This window comes from Dendropsophus ebraccatus, chromosome 5 (genome assembly GCF_027789765.1).
Source record: "Dendropsophus ebraccatus isolate aDenEbr1 chromosome 5, aDenEbr1.pat, whole genome shotgun sequence".
In the NCBI taxonomy this organism is placed as follows: Eukaryota; Metazoa; Chordata; class Amphibia; order Anura; family Hylidae; genus Dendropsophus; species Dendropsophus ebraccatus.
In genome coordinates, this window is record NC_091458.1 from 107,451,495 (window position 1) to 107,472,824 (window position 21,330).

The 21,330-nt window shown below is 41.8% G+C and overlaps 1 protein-coding gene across 3 annotated transcripts; it reads right to left on the bottom strand.

Annotated features, from left to right (window-relative positions):
- Window positions 1-1,862: 1,862 nt before the first annotated feature.
- ECRG4 (ECRG4 augurin precursor) lies at window positions 1,863-20,624 on the bottom strand. Of its 3 annotated transcripts, none has more exons than XM_069972413.1 (5): window positions 20,545-20,624; window positions 9,737-9,852; window positions 5,037-5,084; window positions 2,794-2,954; window positions 1,863-2,480 (listed from the first exon to the last, which is right to left on the bottom strand). In XM_069972413.1, exons 2-5 carry the CDS (start codon window positions 9,819-9,821, stop codon window positions 2,319-2,321), a joined length of 456 nt encoding a protein of 151 aa, XP_069828514.1. In that variant the 5' UTR covers window positions 9,822-9,852; window positions 20,545-20,624; the 3' UTR covers window positions 1,863-2,318. The 3 variants fall into 3 exon arrangements, with proteins under 3 accessions (XP_069828514.1, XP_069828516.1, XP_069828513.1); XM_069972415.1 differs by lacking the exon at window positions 20,545-20,624 and adding an exon at window positions 14,100-14,177 and having other exon boundaries at window positions 2,794-2,951; XM_069972412.1 differs by lacking the exon at window positions 20,545-20,624 and adding an exon at window positions 14,100-14,177.
- Window positions 20,625-21,330: the final 706 nt, after the last annotated feature.

The following is a 21,330-nucleotide window of genomic DNA, read 5'->3' on the forward strand; positions in this document are numbered from 1 at the left end:
GTATCGGGTGGTTTGATGATCTCCACTGGAAGGCACCCCTTGCATATTACAGATATATGACATAAACTTACTGGTTGGTATTATTACATGTTTAAGAAAACTAGTGTTTGCTCTGTTGCCATACAAGTGGTATTCCAGGTCCATTACCACATCAGCCGAAACAGTCTAGTCTGCTGACACAAGGTAGGATTGTTTCTTGTGATGTGACTAAATCATGATGCAGAAATTGAGATTCATTGAACCAGAAGATACATTTTCAATATCTGACTGTAATAAATGGTTATGTACAGTGCTTGGGTCAAGGGGTGGAGCATGAACGATATACCAGAAGGGCTGTGGGAATAATCTAGTAGTGGACATAACAATTGCATTTTAGCCTTTTGTTGAGGAAAGGCATTGGGAAGAACAGAGACCTTTACCACCAATAATAGGCTGCAGCATATTCCCCGATATTGACAATTGGATATGCTGATGGAGGCCCTGGGGAAAAATCCAATGATGTAACTGCATATGTGGGGAGTTGCCATACTTCGTTTTCGTATTAAGCCATTCTGTCTTCCTTGAGAACCACGTGGTGGTGGTGGTACTGCTGGCTGCCACCTGACTAATTTTTAATTCAAACTGGAGTAGAGGAAGAAGTACCCTGTATCTCTGCCTTTAGAAACTGCAGTTATAATATTCATAAATGGACAATGATTTCACTTGAGCCGTATTGTGGCATCCTCACTAATAAGCTATCCATTTTTTTTTTTTTGGTTGTTTAGTATTCAATGGTATCCTTTAGAAAAACATAGTGTAGTCATCTACAATTTTCCATCCTTCATTTTGTACAGTATACTAACACATAAAATTCAGCCAGAGGCAAAAGAATACTATTGGCCTGACAATGAAAGCCTATGGACACATTGGGCACGTGAGTGAGGAGAGCTCTCATCATACTGTAAAAGTATAGTGCGAATGCAGTGGGATTTGTGAACCCTGCCTAACAGAGATTTTCTTGCTCTAACCTTGAGTACATCTTTAAACCACCCGCTTCATAGCTACAGTTGTTTCCCAAGCATTTTTTAGCATTCTGATGTGTATAGTCTCAGTTGCTACCACAGGTTAGGCTGGGTTCACACAGGAATTCTTTAGGAATTGTAGAGGAAATTTTTCTGCTTGAAATTCCTCGCCTATTCAGCTCTGGGAGAATAGGAGCAGAATTCGAGCGGAATTCAAGCCCCATTGACTTCTATAGGATTCCTCTAGCGGAATCCGCCCAAAGAATTGACATATCAATTCTTTGGGCGGAAAGCGGATCCGCGGCAAAAATTTTAGTGCAGAATTTCCACTGTGTGAACAAATAAGCGGAAAGCCCATTAAAGCCACAATGTTCATTCTTTACGGGGGGATTCCACGCGCCTTTTGCCTCGGAATCCGTTGGTAAATACGCAAAAATTCCTTAGTGTGAACCCAGCCTTTGGCTGACTAGGTACAGTATATGCATCTGAGCACAGATAGATGTAACCTAACACACTTTAATCCAGTCACAAAGCGCCCCACAGATCAAATATTTATGGCCTATCCTATGGACTGTCAATGTTTTAGAGAAGTCTTGTAAGGTCATAAATAATGCTAAATGTTAATGCTTCTTATTAGTATGTTGGATTGTTGTTCGGTTCATTCACATCAAAGGCTTCAAACTTCTGCCATTTCCCTGTTCCCAGAGTTCAGTGCACCATACAACTAGCAATCTGTACATAATCAGTATAGCAAAGCTACTCAGCATGCTATGTGGATTGAAGCTGGGGCAGGTCAGTAAGAGTTCATAGCTACTTTTACTGGGATTTTGTGTGGCTGTTTATACAAGGAAACAAACCATCTTTCTATACAGACGTTTTATTGTAGTGAAAACATAGAAAGCACCATTTGTCTTTGTGCGTCAAAAATATTAATACTTTCTTTCTGTCACTAATCTGCATAACAAGTATTTAGCTCTGCTAAATGTGACCATACACAAATGTGCTATGCAGCAAGACTAAAGTAGGGATCCATACATTGTAAAATCAGCACCATAAATCATTTCCATGGATTATAGCCATTCTATTTAATCCCACAGGTTTACTGCTTATAAACATGCATTATTGCCAGTCGGATTAAAGGGGCTCTGTTGGAAGATTTATGATGTTCAAAATCTGACAGCCCCCCTTTAATCTCATTGTCAGTAGTGCATTCTGTAGCTATAAATTTGTGGGGTTGGAAAGAGCAGCTATGATCCATGTAACTGATAGGTTAAAAGCTCTCTTAAAAAGCTTTGCCTATTGCCTTTCAGGGTAGGACTAATAGTCATCATAATTCACCGCAGCTCCATGTCGGAATGTATTTGGATTGCGAGGTCCAATTGGTGCATCCTCATCATAGTGGTGATGGTGAAATCCCCCATAGTATTCAGTTCCAGCACGGCGTTGATTCATCCAGTAGTCAGCATCATCTTCATATTTCTGTATTTTTTAAAAAAACATATACGATATATCATATACAGTTCCATACATCACCCATTGACTTACATTATAAAACATTTACTATACCTTTCTAGAACAAATAACATAAAGGAATAAAGCCTTTCTTTGTTCTTGATGTATTGCATTCAAATATATTAATATTCTAGGATAATGTAGCTGCCTTTCCAGTTTAGTTATATTTACAAGCAAATAGTGTACAAAGATTTCTATATCTGTTAATGAAAATCTTAAATTCAAGTCTAATAGTGATTTTAATATATAATGATAGAATGAAGCCCTTAGCATCACTTACTGTTTCATCAAATCCCATATAGAGGAAATGCTGGTACCACTGTTGCACTTCAGGGCGACTCCTATCCCAGAGCTGGCGCTTTGATCGTTTTAGTGTATTTAAAAACTCATTGGCTTTGTTCCCATCTACAGATACAATAGTTTTTGCTGGTTCGTTCGCTGCTTTCAACCAACGGGAGAAAAAAAAGAAAATCAAAGATTATTTTATAACTTATGGTCCTTTTACACGGAACGATTGATTGTTCCTTTTTGCACGATAACGGTCGAATTTGAACGATAATCGTATGTGTAAACGCAGCAAACGATCAAACGACGAGCAAAAAATCGTTCATTTTGATCTTTCAACATGTTCTCAATTCGTCGTTGATCGTTCGCAAAAAATTGGCAGATCGTTCCGTGTAAACATTCTTTCAGCGATTTCACCTATGTGTGAGATAGGCTTAAACGATCGCAAAATGATCGCATAGCGAATTTACCGTACGATGTATCGTTCCGTCTAAACGCTGATCGTTATAAAAAAAACATTGTTCATTCAAAATCGTTAATCGTGCCATCGGGCAAATTATCGCTCCGTGTAAAAGTACCATTACTCAGTGTCAAGTATCTTTATAGTGTACCTGTCATTTTAGGTGATTTTTTTTCGGATGAGCTGCAATGTGTGTGCATGAGAAGCAGCACTATCTGGCCATTATATCACTTTTATATGGATTTTTTACTAACTTTCTGCTGTGCAGGCTCCCTGAGCTAGTGGGTGAAGGGTAGCTACCATGATGCCTCTCATACACTACACACACAGAATGCTCCCCTATGTCTTTATTGCCTGCCTCCCTCCCCCAAAGCAACAGCAGCATGGAGGCAGTACTGAGCAGTGTAAGCTGTCAAATCCAGCATGGAGTGAAATCTGAGATCCAAAACTCACTACATGCCCTGTAGTGTCTCTGCTGTTTATCTGTGGCTCTCTCCAGTCACTTCCCCCCTCCCCGCTCTATAAGATATTATGGACAGTATGTGAGCTGATTTATCAGTGATCTCTTTAGGGACAGGTTCACAGGCTGTAAAAACAGCAGGCGCTATGTGACACAGCCATATCGTACAGTGACCGCTGTTTGTGATGTTCACCTGGCGGTACTGCAGTACAGGCCGGGTGAACATCACTTCATGTTAACTGGAATGGGGGCACATTCGGGTGTGCCCGTGCTCCACTAAACCATAGCACAAAATGTAAAGTATGGCTGGAGCCGTGCTTTACATTGTGTGCATGGTGGCACAAAATAGACATGCGAGTTTTCTCTGTGGCTGCAATGTATACAGCATGTGTACAGCATGTATACACTGCGGCCGTTGTTACATAGAAACTAATGTTATTTTGCATTTCAATAAATAGCGGCCGGTGTTCAATCTGCAACAACGGGCATTATTTATTGAAAATATACAGTGTGTGAGCATGGCCTTAAATTGTTTTCCTTTTTTAGAGTGAATGATAAGTTTAGGAAGAGGAAATGGGAGCAGGAAAGATATATTACAAGGTTTTTAATATGCACTTTTACTATTATAAATTAAAGAGGAAGTCCCACGAAATGTAAATATCACAGGAAGGCTGTAGGGGGGGGGATATAATAAAGAACTTACTCGTTCCCGTGCCTACATATTGCCCCTCTCTGGCAGGCCGCCAGATGCCATTTTCTGCTGATATCAGGGTATGTCATGTACCAGACTCTGGCTGCTGAAACGCTGCGGCCCTGCTAATGGATTGCCTGTTCAGCCACTCAGTGACTGCAGCGATGTCCCACCCCAGTCACCGATTGGCTGAGCGGGCAGTCCATCAAAGGTGTGTGTGGCATTGCAGCAGCAGAGGGGCATGGGTAAGTATACTTTATTATGTTCCTGCAACCCCTGCCTTCTGATGATTTATACATTTCGTAGGACATCTCCATTAGAGCAATAGTTCCGATAGCTTCTATACTTATCCATGAATATCTGCCATGAGAATAGTCCTTAAAAAGGACTTATGACAACTCTTGACAAGGATACTTGTTTCCACGTGGAAAAACATTTTGGGGGCATCTTTTCTTACTATACAGTCCTGGCCACACTGATTGGATAATGTTGGACTGCGTAAGAATTCTCCCAAAAGGTAACGTATAGTATTCAATGTATTCATTCATCTCTAGCTAAAAGAGGAACTGACTAGGGCATGTATAAGATAATAAGTGGCATGTTAGTATTAGGAAGAAACTGACCCACCTTCTCTTTTCTGAAGCATCATTCGGAGCTTGTTTCCCCTTGAAACATCTAGAAATATAATTCAATTTAGTGTTGTACAACAATCAAAATGGCATCTTACATTAGTTTATAGAGTTCATGGAATCCACACTGAGATCTCTAAAAAGCACAGTATAATTATAGTGAGTGAAGCTTTAACAAACACAGCAGAAAACATCTACTGCTGGTTGAAGGCATGCAGCGGCGGCCCTAAAGGACAGTTTTGGGAAGGCTTTTCCCTACTGTAATGTAACAGAGAGCTTTTCTGAGAGTTGAAAAAAAAAGCAGCAAAGTATTAAAAAGAAATAAACCTCAGTACTCATGCTAGTTGCCAGGTTGTGTTTACAGGCTGTCAGTAATACCTGTAATGGTCGGAGGTAGTGAATCCGCATAGCCCACACAAGCGATGAGTTAAGCCGCACCAGGGAGCGGAGTCTAAGGGGCCGCTGGTCTTCACCAGAGCCTGCCACAAGGCGCGACTTGCTTTTGTTGGTGGCGAGGAGAGGCGAAGTATTAAGACATAAGGCAGGGAGGTAGTCAGGGGCAGGCAGAGAGGTCAGGGCAGGCGGCAGACAAGAACGAGGTCAGATAACGTGAGCAACGGACTGGTACACTGGTAATCACAGTAATTCGAGGAATGCTTTCTCTGATAGGCAGTATGCACTATAGATCCGGCAAGGGGGACAGGAAGGGGCAGAGCTTTATTGGGGCAAGGAAAGGCCACAAGCAATAATTGGGACGTGGTCCCTTTAAGGCCCAGGAGGCGGGGACGCGCGCGTCGGCTCAGAAATGCCGGGACGCCGCGGCGCTGAGACCAGGAGGAAGGGGCCGAGGAGGAGACAGCTGCAGCAGCCTGGGGGGACACATGGGGGCTGCTGCCACGGAGCGGGGAAGTGGAGCTGGGGACTATGACAGCGGAGGAGGAGCGGGCGGCCGTGACAATACCATGTTGTTTACCATGTCACATTACCACTGAGCTCTCTGCGTTGATTACAGTAAGTATGGGGTGTGACCACTGAGCTAGTGATTTTATTGGGGGGCGGGGGGTAGTACTGATTGTTTTCTATTTGCTGCTTCTCTATTACTCCCCAATTCTTAAGGCCCTATTACACGAGACGATTATCGGCCATTACGGACGATAATCGTCTCGTGTAATAGAAGGCAACAAACAGCCGTCATGAACGATGTCGGCTGATCGTTGCTGTCATTTGTCTTTCAACATGTTGAAAGACAAACGACTATTATAGCAGTGATCTGCTCCTTTCACTCCATGAATAAGGAGCGGCAGCAGCAGAACGGATGTTCAAGTACTCACCCGGGCAGCCCCCCCGCACTCAAGTAATCAGGCGGGTAGTTCCCTTCGGCCCCCATGAACTCAAGTAATCACGCGGGCAGTCCCCCACTGCCCCCTTGCACTCAAGTAATCACGCAGGCAGTCCCCCGCAGTCCCCCACTGCCCCCTTGCACTCAAGTAATCATGCAGGCAGGCCCCCTGCACCTCCCCAAACGGAGAACGAGGAGCAAGCGAGCGCTGAGAGCGCTCGTTTGCTCCTCTTAGTCGCCCCGTGTAATAGAGGCTTTAGGCAAAAAGTTTAAGTAGTGTTCTGTGGAGACTTTCAGCTCAAGCTGTGATCCTTGGACATGGTCTATCCTCTGCATGAACACTATTGTGTTAAAGGGGTACACCAGTATCAGAAAATTGCACTTCGATAAAACTATCATCCCAAGATATAAAACTTTCTAATATAGTATTACCACTAATACTACTTCAGCGGATTCTGTTTGCTTCACCACAGCAAATAGAAAACTAAAGGACGCCTGAGTAATGTCACCCTCTGTGACCAGCCCCCCCCCCTCCTGTAGGGAAACCACCATGTTAAGTAGCCACGCTCCACACTGATGAGGGAGAACACCCTGAAACAGCTGTCTGTGGATGAATGCCTGGCCTTGATTTTTCCCTTGTCATTACACTGACTTATAGGGCCACTTAATATGATGGTTTTGGTAGTTTCCTTACAGGAGCCACCCCTTTGGCAGGGTCCTTCCCCAGAGGGATATCTGGCTTGTCCTGTGTTTTGAGACTCTTAATTAAGGCTCCACTGGCTCTTTCTTTGCATATTCATTTTTTAAATCTGACTTATCTCATTTTATGTGGTTATAGTTCCATGATGCTATCATTTATGCATACAATTCTGAAATTTGGCCAATATCTGTACAATTTTCTTGGCATAAAATGCCCACATTTCTTGAAAAAATTTGAAGATTGGAATTTTTCTCACTTTGTATTTTCTGCGCTCATAGTACATATTTAGATCATAATAATTGTATTGCCAGTGACATTATGCACACAACAATACTAAATATGTGTCCTTTTTCCCTACATTTACCAACCGCAAATCCTTCTATTTCTCCTGCATTTATTATTAGCATTAAGGGATATGGGCATTATGGGGGAGATCTATGAAAGGGTGTAAATATACACCTGGTGTAAACTGCCCACAGCAACCAATCACAGCTCAGCTTTCAGCTCTAGTAAATATAACAGGAGCTGTGATTGGTTGCTGTGGGCAGTTTACACCAGGTGTATATTTACACCCTTTCATAAATCTCCCCCTATGTGTTTATTACACTATTTAATTAGATTTATATTTGTGTATTTTTTTTAACATTTTTATTGTCCCACCATGGGGACTTCAGTATCTGATTGTTTAATTACAGGCACACTACATTGCAATGCTGATCTGCGTTGCAGTGTAATGTGCCTGTCGTAAGCATTGCTGATCAGACTCAGCCTTAGGGCCAACGTAGCTATGACACTGGAGGCCTCCAGTTTTCATAGCTATCATTGGGACTGTGCAATTGCTTCGCACAGACCTGATGTGAACAGAGGGAGAATTCTCCTTCTTTTCCGCCCTGTAGATACTGCCATCGTACTGATAGCAGCACCTATAGGGTCAACTCTACCTCGATCCGAGCCCGGCTCGGTTCTCGGCAGTTACGGTGGGTGTCCACAGCAGAAGGAATGATCGCCGCTTCTGCGCCAATTTTATCTGAGGATGTAACTGTACGTACATGAGTAGCAATGCACCGTAAAAATGGACGTACATTTACATCCTTGAACTTGAAGGGGTTATGTTTATTGATTCCATTTGGTGGGGGTGCAGATAGTCGTACCTCAGATTCCTGTTTAGCAGGCTAATGATTGATTGCACTCATGGTGGTCTTGGCAGATTCAGGCCTACACTCTTCCAGTACATCCCATATTTAAAAGGTTCATTGCTTTTAACAGTTCTTGTCCATCCTTGAAATGTCTCTATGGTACTTTGAACAAGAAAGACACGAATTCCTTTTCTTACTGAGTTGTTATACTGCTTAATAAAAATAAGCTATACTCATCTATCTAATCCCCACTACGTCTTTCCGTGGTTCTGTTTTTTTTTATAGAGCTGCAACAATATCACGCTCATACATTGCCCTCATTGGTTTCATGCCATTGGGCAAAATGGCACAGCATTGCCCTGTCAGAAAGCCAGTATAAAAGACAAAAGCAGCAACACTTTACATGGGGGTAAAATCGGTGCACATGGCATATTTTTTTTTATTTTAGCAATGTAACAACTTTAAAAAATCAGACAAACCCTTCAAATGTGTTATATCTGTGCACCCAGGCATTTCTTTGGATAATAGCTTATGGTGTCTTTAGACCATGGATGCAAATAGTACTCTGTCACCCAAAGAAATGCCTGGGTGCTTTGTTGGCCACATAATTACACAATTACTAGAAACTTCAAGATTACTTTTCTGTTAATCTGACTTTGACAACAAAACCCCATCGAGTATATATAAGCATGTCTATACTTCTTTCCAGTCTCTTAGACTCTGAGATATAAGTGTATATGTATCTTGCAAAAATAAATAACCAGAAGTGAAATTGTTCTGTTATATCACAGTATATAGTTTGTTTCCATCACAATGATCCTCTCTCTTTATACTGTTATTGCTATTTTGTAGTTGATATAATCAATGAAATCTGAGTTTGCTAACCAATTATAACATAGGTAGCTGATAGCTCTTTATATTACTTGCAGCACTAGAACGAGTCTAGAGATTCTCTATAGGCAGTGATCATACCACAAGGTTGTACAAATCTTACACTATAGGTGGAAACTATTTCCTGAACATAGAGATAACACCTAGCCCATGCATCTTTATTTATGAGAACTGCCAGACTGTTCAGTATACCCCGGCTGTGTCTTCGACTGACAAGGAGACATGGAAATGTCGATTTATGCTGAATTTGGCAAATTCTTCTAGAGAATAAATGGGGAAGTGAATGTTACTCCTCTCTACTGACAACCGTCACAGTTGGTGTTCTAAAAATCAATTTGTGATTATGAATGGAAAGCCATAGTTCTGAATATTAAGATGCAAATGCTATTTTTGTATTCCAGAATACCAGAAGTCTTGCAGAAAATAAACAAAGAGTTTGGAATAAAAAAAAAATAGAATTTGTTCTGCCTAGAAAAGTCTCTGCAGAATGTGTACTATGGTATCATTCATTTGCACATTTCTTTAATATTAACAATAAACAAGTGCATCATAACATTACTTAGTAGTATTTATTTTAAGTACCCAAAAATGTACAGGAACCATATTATAAATAAGGAAACTGCAATACTCACCCGGGCATACAAGCACCATGACCAAAATGACCAAAACCAGACATGATAGTCCAAGGCGCTGCCCGAAGAAGGGGAGAAGTCCCATCTTGCTGGTGAAGAAATCTGTTATCCCTTACCTAGAAAAGAATGAGAGGAGAATGTCTATTAACCTTCCTATGTCAGAAAACCCCATTAAGTAGGTGGGCAAGAAGGGAGGGTGCAGAAAAGAATAATCTTTTCAGCAGTGACCTCTTTTCATAAAAGGTTACTTCAGGCCATTTCTAATGAATGCTGGCAGTAACAACCAGACATTTAGGTGTAAACACATCTCCTGGAGCTGTTTTCTTAGGCATGTGTGCGGGGATTCACATTGCGGTTAAACAGATTGCTTGACAGATTTCATGTAATAATTTAATCAGGATGCAGATTATGATCCAGAAGCATGGCACACGTTTTATATTTAAAGGGTTTGTCCAGTCAGATAAAATGTTGTTTAACTGATTTTACTTTATAATATACATTCACTACAATTGCCACCTTGATGTCACGCCATCAGCGCTGATCACACTCCACCTCCACAATTTATTGTGTCACAGAGAAGGTCCACCTCCCATCCCCGTGTTGGCAGGTGACTTGCTTGAAGATGGCCAGCTGAGAGGCTTCACTTAAGCCAGCTGAGCCAGCCCACTTCTCCATTACAGCTAATATAGAGACAGAAAAGGGGGCTGGCTCAGCTATTGAACAGAGCCACACAGCCGCCTTCAAGCATCACTATACTCAGAGGGGCAAAGGAAATCCTCTTTCCATGTCAAAGCAAATCTGGAAGATTAAAGCCCCTTGCACTCGCTTGCTCCTCGTTCCCCACTTGCTGCCGACGCTATTATACGCATTGGCAGTAAGTGGGTGAGCAGAGAGCTGCGGGGGACTGCCTCGGTGATCGCTAGATCGTCCGGGCAGGACATAGCAGATAGCGGCGGTCTGCTCCCTCAGCTCCTATTCCATGGGGCGATGGCAGCATATTGCTGCTATATTAGTTGTTTGTCTTTCAACATGTCGGCTAATTGTTTTCTTCTATTACACAGGACGATTATCGTGTAATCGGGCCTTTAAAGTGTTATCCAGCATTAGAAAAGCATGGTCTCTTTCTTCCAGAGACAGCACCACTATTGTCTGCAGTTTGGGTGGGGTTTTGAGTCATGTCTCTCGAAAAAAAAAAGTGGCCATGCTTTTCTAATGCTGGATAACCCCTTTAAGTGTCATGGGGCACATTTAAACAACTTTTTTTGGCACTATTTGGCTGGACAACCCCTTTAGATACTAAGCGCAAAAATACTTAGCCACAATTATAAGAATAATTTAGTCTCCTATCATATATGTGTCTGTTGTGCAGGATTAGTAAACCTGTTAAATAGGCTCACAAATAGAGATGAGCACAACTCGAGCGTGCTTGAGTCCAATCGGGGTCGGAATACCGGTGGCTGAAGAAGTTGGATGCAGCCCTAAGGCTGGAAAACATGGATTTGCTGTATCCATGGTTTCCCAGACTCCTTAGGGCTGCATGCTTGTGCATGCTCAAGTTAAGCTCATCTCTACTCATGACTTATTAGCTTAGCCTCTTTAAGGCTACATGCACACACCATTTTGAGACATATTTTATGGCTCACAAACATCTGATTTTCATTTTCAGATTTTTTTTCCAGCCTCTTTCCTTTTGGGCTTTTTGTGGCCCTCACTTTACATGTTTTCCATCAGTGCATTCACTATACAAAGCTGTAGGCATCCCTGTGTCAAATTGGCGTTGCCTAGAATGTGTGGGCCCTAGGATTGCGACACCTCTCCATCCCTCCTCCCCGCCCTCCTCATCATTAGGAATGCCCCAGGCAGTATTTTTCCTATTCATCACCTGTCTGAACACTGCACAGGTGCCTTAATGATCCAGCCCATGTGCAGTGTTCAGACAGGTGATGAATAGGTGAAATTATTCAAGGGGCATTCCTATGGATGAAGAGTGCGGCAAGTTTAAAAGTTGTTTTTTCAGGACAATAACTGCATCACCTGCCGAATGGACCCCAGGACAGATCTTAGATTAAAAGTACAAGCAGTTTGGGCGGGGTCAGATTGTGGGTACAGAGTCGCTTTTATTATGTGCCAAAATATGGCCAGTGTTGGCATGTAAATGGCTCAAAAGAGATACATTGCCCATGACAGCCAGAAAAAGAAGTATATGTCCGGCAAATGAACAAAACATAGTTACAAAATGACTCCGTCCTGCCCATTAACATCACTGGGGCCATTGGTCGCACACAAAGCTGCATGTCAGCATCCTTTTTTCATAGACTGCAACGTGGGGCTAAAAACGGGATGTGAACATAGGCTTATGATGCATTTACACAGACAGATTTATCTGAATGGAATGGATTTGAGAAGAGAAGAAATCTCTTTCCTTTATGATCTGTTCTCTGTTTATAGTCTGTTCCTGATTTTGGCTTAAAAAATCTGTCAGATAAATCTGTCTGTGTAAACGCACCATTACCCTCCTTCGTTCCAGCAAACACATATATGCATTCCCAGCCCTCCTTCACATCAGGTTCCTCCCTCCCTCTTTTATGCTAAATTCATGTAAAACTATAATCCCCAGCTACTGTTTTTTATCATTATTCAATACAGAACTTCACAATAGCCAATGCAAATCTTCTAAAATGTTAGTCAGCAGTCTAGGCTCCATTTTAGGCTCATTATTCCTCTCCAGTGCCAGCTATCAAACTATCCTATGCCCCAGCCTGTAGAAGGCAAAAGTATCCTCTATCCTGTTTTTGTTTTTGTGCTTTGCATAGCGGCACTGTCTTTTGGGGGGATTCTTGCAGGCAGCATACTCACCACTTTGTATGAATATGTTATCCTGTATGGATGTAAAGCACATACCAGTAAGACAGAGGTCCAAACCTCTTCCTCAATAGCTACAAAATGTTGACCTTATTACCAGGGTAGCAGACAGGAGTAAGGTGAACTAAGGGGATGAGAGAGAGTTACTAAATAAATAAATAAAATAAAATCCTTGTTACAGGCCCAGTGGCAATAACTCTCTCCCTCTTCCTGAGCTAAAACTGCCACGGAAGTTAAAGAGAGGGACTGCACCTAGGTGGTTGGTAATGGAGTAGTTCCCCCAGGGGTTCTCTATTAACGCTGCCTGAGGTGTTGGTGGAGACGTCCTTGGAGTTGGTGAGATGCAGAGTAAAGCAGACAACAGGGAGTTGAAGACTTGAGATGCAGAGAACAGCGACTCTGTACTCACAATCTGACCCTCCCAAACCACTTGTACCTTCGGATAGCTGCTTTCAATCCAAGATCTGTCCTGGGGTCCGTTTGGCAAGTGATGCCGTTATTGTCCTAAAAAACAACTTTTAAACTTGCAGCCCGTGCCAAATGGGAGTATCTGTGTCCTAACTTTGCACCACCCCTCCGTCCCTCCTCCCCACCCTCTTCATCATTAGGAATGCCACTGGAACATTTTCTCCATGCTGAACATTGCACAGATCCTTAAGGATCCAGCCCATGTGCCGGGCTGACACAGGTGGGGAATAGGAGGCAATCTGCCTGGAGCATTCCTAATGATGAGGAGGGTGGGGAGGAGGGACAGAGGGGTGGTGCAAAGTTAGGGCACAGATACTCCCGTTTGGCACGGGCTGCAAGTTTAAAAGTTGTTTTCTAGGACAATGACTGCATCACCTGCCGAGTGGACGGAGGACAGATCTTTGATAAAAGCAGCTATCCGAAGGTACAAGTGGTTTGGGGGGGGGGAGAAGATTGTGGGTACAGAGTTGCTTTAAACTTGAGGTACATAACATAAACAGTTTCTATCTGCAGCGTACCTTCCAAGAGTACCTTCCAGCCCCCCCCCCCCCCTCCCCCAACTCAACCGCTCACTGCCAACTCGTGGAATATCGCTCGTTTGCTCCTCCAGTCGGCCCGTGGAATAGGGCCTTAAGGCTACATTCACACACCCCTAGTGCAGCCCGCAACCGTGGACCTGCGGCCGCAGCCCACACTACGAATGTGCAACTGTAGTGCTCTGTGCTTCACAGAGCACTACATTTCTACTTCATTACCAGTGCTATCCGGGCCACAAAATGCAGTCCGCATTACAACATGCCCTTTTTTTTGCAGCACGGATCGCAGCCCCGTACACAGGTACGTACGTGTGAACAGGGCCATTGAATGCCATTGATCCTATGTTCTGTCTGCAATTGCGGACAGAACAACGGATGTGTGAATGTAGCCTAAGGGCATGTTGATGAATTATCACTCAGCATAAACAGTACCTAGTAGAGTAAAGTTGATCAGGCTCCCTCTCTGGTCAATAATAATAAGAAATAAGTTTCGTAACTCTTATCTGTCACACTGTCTCAGTTGGTGAGCTGGCTCCTAGAAGTCTCCTCACAGTTCCTCGCAGCTTGTTTCTCCCCTCTGCTGCTGATGTTACCACAACCACAGCCTGCCTCAACTACTCAGGGAGTTCCTGGCAAAACGGCCTTCTATGTGGAGCTCATTAGAATAGCTCCACCCAATTTCTAGATGTTTCTATTAGTTGTTGCAGTACACTAAGGAGGCAGTTGGTGGTGGTGTTACCCAATTCCTTGTATGTGGTGTGTGTTTGTAAATAGTGACCCATCTTTACTATACTGTATCTCTATAATACATTAAAAGGCTTACATTTAAATAAACTCATACAAATACATCACAGGCTTCATTCTCTGCCCAACCTTAGGGAAACTCAACTTAGGGAAACTCAGCGCTACACTGCGCTAGCAACATAGCGTGGCTATTGGAGAAGAAATGGAGTTATGGTTTTGGCAGCAGTTGGAACACAATCTAACATTTTCAATAGGAATCCATGCCATTGTTCACATTAGGAGCTTATCTACCATATAGGACCACAGCACTGCTATAGGGCCCTAAGGGGGCTCGCAGGCCCCTGGCCCTTTAACTGTGAGCATTGTATTGAACACTGACATCCTGCCTTGCCAGTCTCTTTTGTGACCGGAGGCAGCATTGCACCTCCAGCCACAAGGGTCCCCCTCCCCCCCATACACATACTTATCTGCCCCAGCACAGTCTCCTGGAAAGCCAGAACAGGTGAGTATGGTGCAGTCTGTATAGGATGAATCCTAGCTACGCTGCTGGTTCACACTGTAGAACTAAAACGCTGTTGTGAATCCAGTCTATGAGCTGAGGTGAATGAGGGGTACATTTTTTTGCTTCTATCCATTATTCATATTCTCATACTAGTTCTCAGGCAGTGAATCCTTTAATACTTACCAAGGTCATATCTGATTTCTAAATGTGCAGTTCTAATCTTTTAGATATGCAAAATACCATGACTGCTCAGATTCCCAGTATCCCTCTGAAAATACCCCAAGCAGAGACCGCTGCTCAGCAAATAATCTGGAGTCTGTTGTCAGATCAGCAATTGTCAACATTTTTTACCTACTATTGTCATTTGTCTTTTCAAAAAAGTGAATTTATAATCTTATACATTTTGACGTTGATAGATTCTGTTTACTATGCACTTCTCAGGATAAAACCTTTTACTCTGTCCTCCATGTAGTCTCCTGAGGGTGATACAAGGAGAAATATAATTTTAGAAATCACAAGTAGTCAGTGGCATACAAAGAAGATATGAGGGGCCATAGGAAATATCAAAATGTTCTCCATGTTGCTGTTTATTATCCAGGTCTGAATGGCCTGGTATTTTCTTCCTCTACCAATTCTCCTTCATATCCCAGCAACCCAAAAGTTTATGGCTGGTTTTATTGACACACAGTAAAATATGGTGAGTTGATTCAGATGTTAATTCCTTCACTGCATACTTTCACATGTGTGTCATTCTAGATCTATATGACAGCTTCTTGCTAAGTATTCCTGCAGAAACATAAAAGCTTGGCAGAAGATGCAATACAAAGCTTTGCCCATGTGGCCGCTACATATTCTACAGTCTGCCTGATGGGTTCATATTAAAGATCTGGTTGAGTGTACTAGAAGCAAATCATTCATTATCAGTTCCTTATAGGATAATTAAACTCTTGTTTTTTTATTCAGTGCTTTTAACTTTATCTATTATAAGATAATCCGATTTATTCACATACAACAACCTTATACTGGAATCAAAGCATAGGTAATAAATAGATATGAGCGAACCTCGAGCATGCTAGAGTCCATCCGAGGCCGATGTTTCGGCATTTGATTAGCGGTGGCTGCTGAACTTGGATAAAGCCCTAAGGCTATGTGGAAATCATGGATATAGTCATTGGCTGTATCCATGTTTTCCAGACAACCTTAGAGCTTTATCCAACTTCAGCAGCCCCCGCTAATCAAATGCCGAACGATCGGGTTTGGATCGACTCAAGCATGCTCGAGGTTCGCTCATCTCTAATAATAAATTAGAAAAAAAAGTTGTTTGTTTTATATTAAACAAAATTATTAAGCTCAAATTCAATATTTCTTAAAGGGGGTCTCAAAGTTGACACCTTTCCATATACATTATTAGAGCACCATTTTGGACTCTTTTCATAAGCCAGAGCAGAAAGCCAGCTACTTTAGCAGACCCAGCATGTCAGGTCTAATGGTTTGTGCATTCTGACATCTCTACACAGGTGTAAAGAGTAAATTTAGTGGTTTTTTATACCTTATTTTATATCATACGTCATGGTGCTTGTTCAAGTAAAAAGTCATGTTTTATCAACGGCAGATTGTGTTAAGTGGGCCGGGCCATTAATCAGGGGAAACCTAAGAAATATGTACATATGTGACATGGTGCACTAAAACTATTCTAGCCAAGTCTGCATTAAAAAACGGCCCTCCTGTTCTGAGTCCTGCTGTTTGGCCTAACAGCAGTATATGGTCACATAAGGGGTACTGCTGTGCTCAGGAGAAAGAGCATAACACATTTTGGGCTGCCTATACCCTGTGTCTCTAAATATACCTATTAGTAAAATATAAATTTTCATTTTTATGGCCCATTGCTTAAAAAAAAAAATTCACTACACCCTTAGGTGCATTATCTGAAGGAGAAATTGTTATTTCCTGTAAGTCACATAAAGGGTGGGTTCACACTGAGGAATAGTCGTGTCACTTCTTTGGGCGGAAAGCGGATCCACAATGGAAATTTACGGACAGACATTCCGCTGTGTGAAAAGCACAGCGCAAAGCCCAATAAAGACAATGACAGTATGCTAAACAATGAAAGTTACTTGATATTCAAAACAACGGCTGTGGTTTTAAGTATCAGAAAAGGGGTGCTGAAAATCATTGTGTGAACATAGCCTGAGGCTAAAATTAGAGATGTACAACACATCCATGATTTTATGTATAGATCACTTATGCCTATGTACCCATAGGCATAAATTGTATATAATGTTAACATTTCATTTTCTGATTATACTATATTAAGATATTTATCAGACATGTTCATTTGTTACGCTGTCTCAATTTGTATATTCTTTACATAAAAAATAAATTGAAATAAAAACCAGGCCGTATAGCCCTAATAGTCTAGCCATGACAATGGGGGGGGGGGGGCACACCATACAGCTACATAAACAGACATATATTTTATAAGCCTTGGAATGACCTATCATCAATGTCAACTAAGTGAACAATAAATTGCTCTCAAATATTTGGCACTGACTGCATTTAAATGGAACCTGTCACATTGAAACTGCAGTCTAATTGTAGTCATCATGTTACAAAACAGGAGGAGCTGAGCATACGTGTGGGGGAAAGTTCAAAGATAACTTGACATTTATTCAAGTTAAAGGGAACCTGTCATCCCAGCACTTGGGGCAGAGCCCACCCGACCCCCGGTAGAGCCCTCGATATTTACCCACTACTGCCGGTCTCGCTGCAGAGAAATTGCTGCCTGCCAATCTGCGCGCTAATTATGTAAATGAGAAGAGTCCGACATCTATAGGAAATCACTGGAGCATTTACATAGAGTGCACAGACCGTCAGGCAAGTTAATTTAACATCTGATTAGCACTATCCACTTGACTACTTATCCAAAGTAAGAAGTGGCTGACAGCACTCTCTCTATGCACTTATAAACAGATAGTTGTCAGTTGCTGATTAAGACCGCCCACTTGACTACTTAGTTTAGCCTGAACAGAGATTAACACGTGATTAACAAGTGACAAGTTATCCTGAAGCTTTTTCCACAAATTTATCTAATAATCTGCATCGCTCATCTTGCTTTATATTATCCTGCCGGCAGATTGGATGGCAAGTTCAACATTAAAGGGTGCCTATCATTTGGAGCAGGCGGCAGGAAATGCCTCAAAAATCCTGCCAGCAGCCTGTCTGGCTTTCTTCCAGCTTGGCCTTTGGCTGCAGACACTTACAATGCAGGCAAATGATGAGTCAGAAGAAATCCATCTTCTGCATGCACCCGCATGGACAGGAGGTCAGTCTGCCCTGTGTTACTGACTTCCTGTCTACTACAGGATTATGTTTTTCACCTTTCACATCCCTCCAGGCAGCTTACATCTGTCCTCTACCCACTCAGTTAAAGGGGTACTCCTGAGAATTATTTTTTTTTAATCAACTGGTGCCAGATTTATGAATGACTTATCAGCTGCTGTATGTCCTGCAGGAAGTAGAGCTCTTTGCTGCCACTTCTGTCATTTCAGGAACTTTCCATATCAGTAGCAAATCCCCATAGAAAACGTCTCCTGCTCTGGACAGTTCCTGTCACAGATAAAGATGGCAGCAGAGAGCCCCATATCAGACTAGAAAAATACCTCACTTTCTGATGAACATACATCATCTGATTAGTAATTTACAAATCTGTATACCTTTCTGACACCAGTTGCTTAAAAAAACATAATCCCGGCAGCCTTAGTGTGACACAGTGTCTCTATGGGTTGGCTCTCACGCCTCCACTTCCGTTGCTCTCTGCTCAAAGAATTGACATGTCAATTCTTTGATTGGATAGAGGCTGGAGTAGAGGCACTGAGGCAGGTGGGGCTCCGCCGTGAAATTCCGCCGCTTTAACTCTGAGAGATAGAGAAAGCAATGATAGTAGGTAATTCCATTCAGCAAATAACTGCAAAGTGATAAACCCCCTGATCATTCTGCCTGCTTATTTTACATGCTGATTCAGCCCCATGTCCTATGTGATACAGCCTGGTACACTGCTCTCCTGTATGTAAGAGCTACAGTAACAGTGGGACTAAAGCTATATCTCATATTTAGTGCTATAGTAAGAGTTTTATCTCACTGTTCACTTGCTACCCCCAATCCCCCAACTCTGCTAAGCTAGAGGCATCATGGGAAATGTAGGCAGCATTAGGAACCATTTCAGATGGAAAATGGAAATCAAGATGACAAATAACCCATGCAAATGTGTATAAGTCTGACTTGACCCAACTTGACTGATACTTTCCCCCATGGGGCAGTGTGAAGAATAAAGAGTCTAAGCAGTGTTAGACAAATCCCTATATCCTTTATGATCTGCTCCGTACCCTGAAGAAAGGTTATATGCATTCCTTATCGCAATAATATACTAGAAAACATGCTACCTGGTTTTCAGTCAAAGTTTTGTAGTTTATTTTTATGCTTGATATTATTTTCTGCTTAGTGTGAACACATTGTATTACATACTATGTGTTTCCCATCCTACATGGACGATTCTTTCATTTCTGAACACTGGGCTTCTTACCATTTATTGAGCTTATTTCCTTGCCTCCAGGTATGCATTTTTACATTGCTCTTTATTTCAGCTATTACAGTTACAGCAGGTGTTGCTGGGATTCACATGCAGTAATCCAATCAGGACATATAAATCTGTCAGCTGTGAATGGCCTTTAAAAAAATCACTAAAATGATGTCTTATTTCCCTCAAACATGAATAAAAACTACTTTTAAGTTGTTCAGCTACCTGTAAAACAGATCTGGGAAAGCACAATCAAATCCAATCTGACCCTAGCATAGAAGCCGTGTTTACACAGCTTTCTCTGAACTCTGAATGGCAAACCTACCTACTGTACTACATTCAGATTCTAGCTTACAGAGTAACTTTTGACCTTAAAGGGGTTATCCAGCGCTACAAAAACATGGCCACTTTCTTCCAGAGACAGCCCCACTCTAGTCTCCAATTCAGGTGTGATTTGCAATCAAGCGCCATTCACTTCAATGGAACTGAGCAGCAAAACCTACACACAAACTGGAGAGAAGAGTAGTGCTGTCTGTGGAAGAATGTGGCCATGTTATTGTAGTGCTGGATAACCCCTTTAAGATTTCCTATAGAAATCCCCTTAAACTTTCATACATCTAAATACTGGGTCCTGTAGATATCTCTAATATGAATCACAACTTTGTTCTTACTACGAATCAAAACAATTTTCTAATTTTAATTAATTTAATTTTAAAACTAAATAAACTGGTTACTTTATGATACAATTTCAAAGAGAGTTTCATAACCAGTAATAAAACCAATAATAAAATTGCAAATGACTGTAGAAATTCCAAGAAAAATGTAAAAATTCCAAATTTGCTCACATTTTATCTTCCTAAACGGTAAACAATAACACATATGTGAGTTTAAACGTATGAAAAGAAAAAAAAAAGCAATAAATCATAACTAGAGCTCTGTACACTACTTTATGGGCTTAGCACCCTCTGCCATGTTAAATAGCTCACAGACTTGCAATATGTAAAATCCTAACTGAGCGCTATATTTCTGAGTAAGGCAAACTATTCTGGAATGAGCTCGTGTTTGTTTTCTCCATGTGTTTCTCCCTCCTGGAAAAAAAGAGAAAATTTATTGATTACTTTACCTCTTAAGTGATGTGCTTTCCAAGTGTGTGTCAGTATACAAGGGTGTCTTGTGTCCGCTGCTGCACAAGGTATTCCTTATATACCCTCTGGCTGTAGGTAGTGTTTTAAAATTTTGTTGGACAGGAGGTGAACTCATATGAAAGGCACTTTCATTAAAAAAAACCTAAACCCCTCAGCTTATGAATACCAGACCTTCTGTAAAAAGTTTGTCGAGAGCTGCTGTGACTGGCGGAATCAGGTTTCTGTATTTTTACAAATGCCACATCCCAAACTAGAATTACTTGCAGATGTGTACAAAAGTTGTATCTCCCCGTATTATTCTGAATTCTTTGTCTCCCATTAAAACGATTTGTGATCAAACAATAAAAATTATTTTAAATATAAAAAAGAAATAAAAAAAGGATGGGGGGGAAATTATAATTAAAAAAAACCTACTAAAATATAGAAAAATACATAATTAGGGGCATTTGTCAAGACCGGTAAAAAATTACATACCATACAGCCATGCCCTGCGCCAGATTTACTGAGAGGCACACATCTCCCGCATGGCAGTTGTAGAAATCTGTACCAGCTCTGAGCTGGCGTACATTTTCACCATGATTTACTCCTGTGTAAATCAGGTGTAAACCATGATAAATCAGGTGTGTAAGGAGGCTATGCATCCTCCCGTACTGCTGTGCCCGCCCATTAGGCGAGTATGGTGTACGTCAGCAAGAAGACACATTTTTTGTGTCAACCAATAATTGTAAGTACTAAGACAGGAGCATAGAGAGAAATCAAAGGGA

Excerpts from the sequence above, each read along its gene's own strand:
- ECRG4 (XM_069972413.1), bottom strand. The coding sequence starts at position 9,821 with ATGGGACTTCTCCCCTTCTTCGGGCAGCGCCTTGGACTATCATGTCTG. Across the intron at positions 5,085-9,736 it reads CATGGTGCTTGTATGCCCGG|ATGTTTCAAGGGGAAACAAG; the intron begins GTGAGTATTGCA and ends TTATATTTCTAG. Across the intron at positions 2,481-2,793 it reads ATATGGGATTTGATGAAACA|AAATATGAAGATGATGCTGA; the intron begins GTAAGTGATGCT and ends TAAAAAATACAG.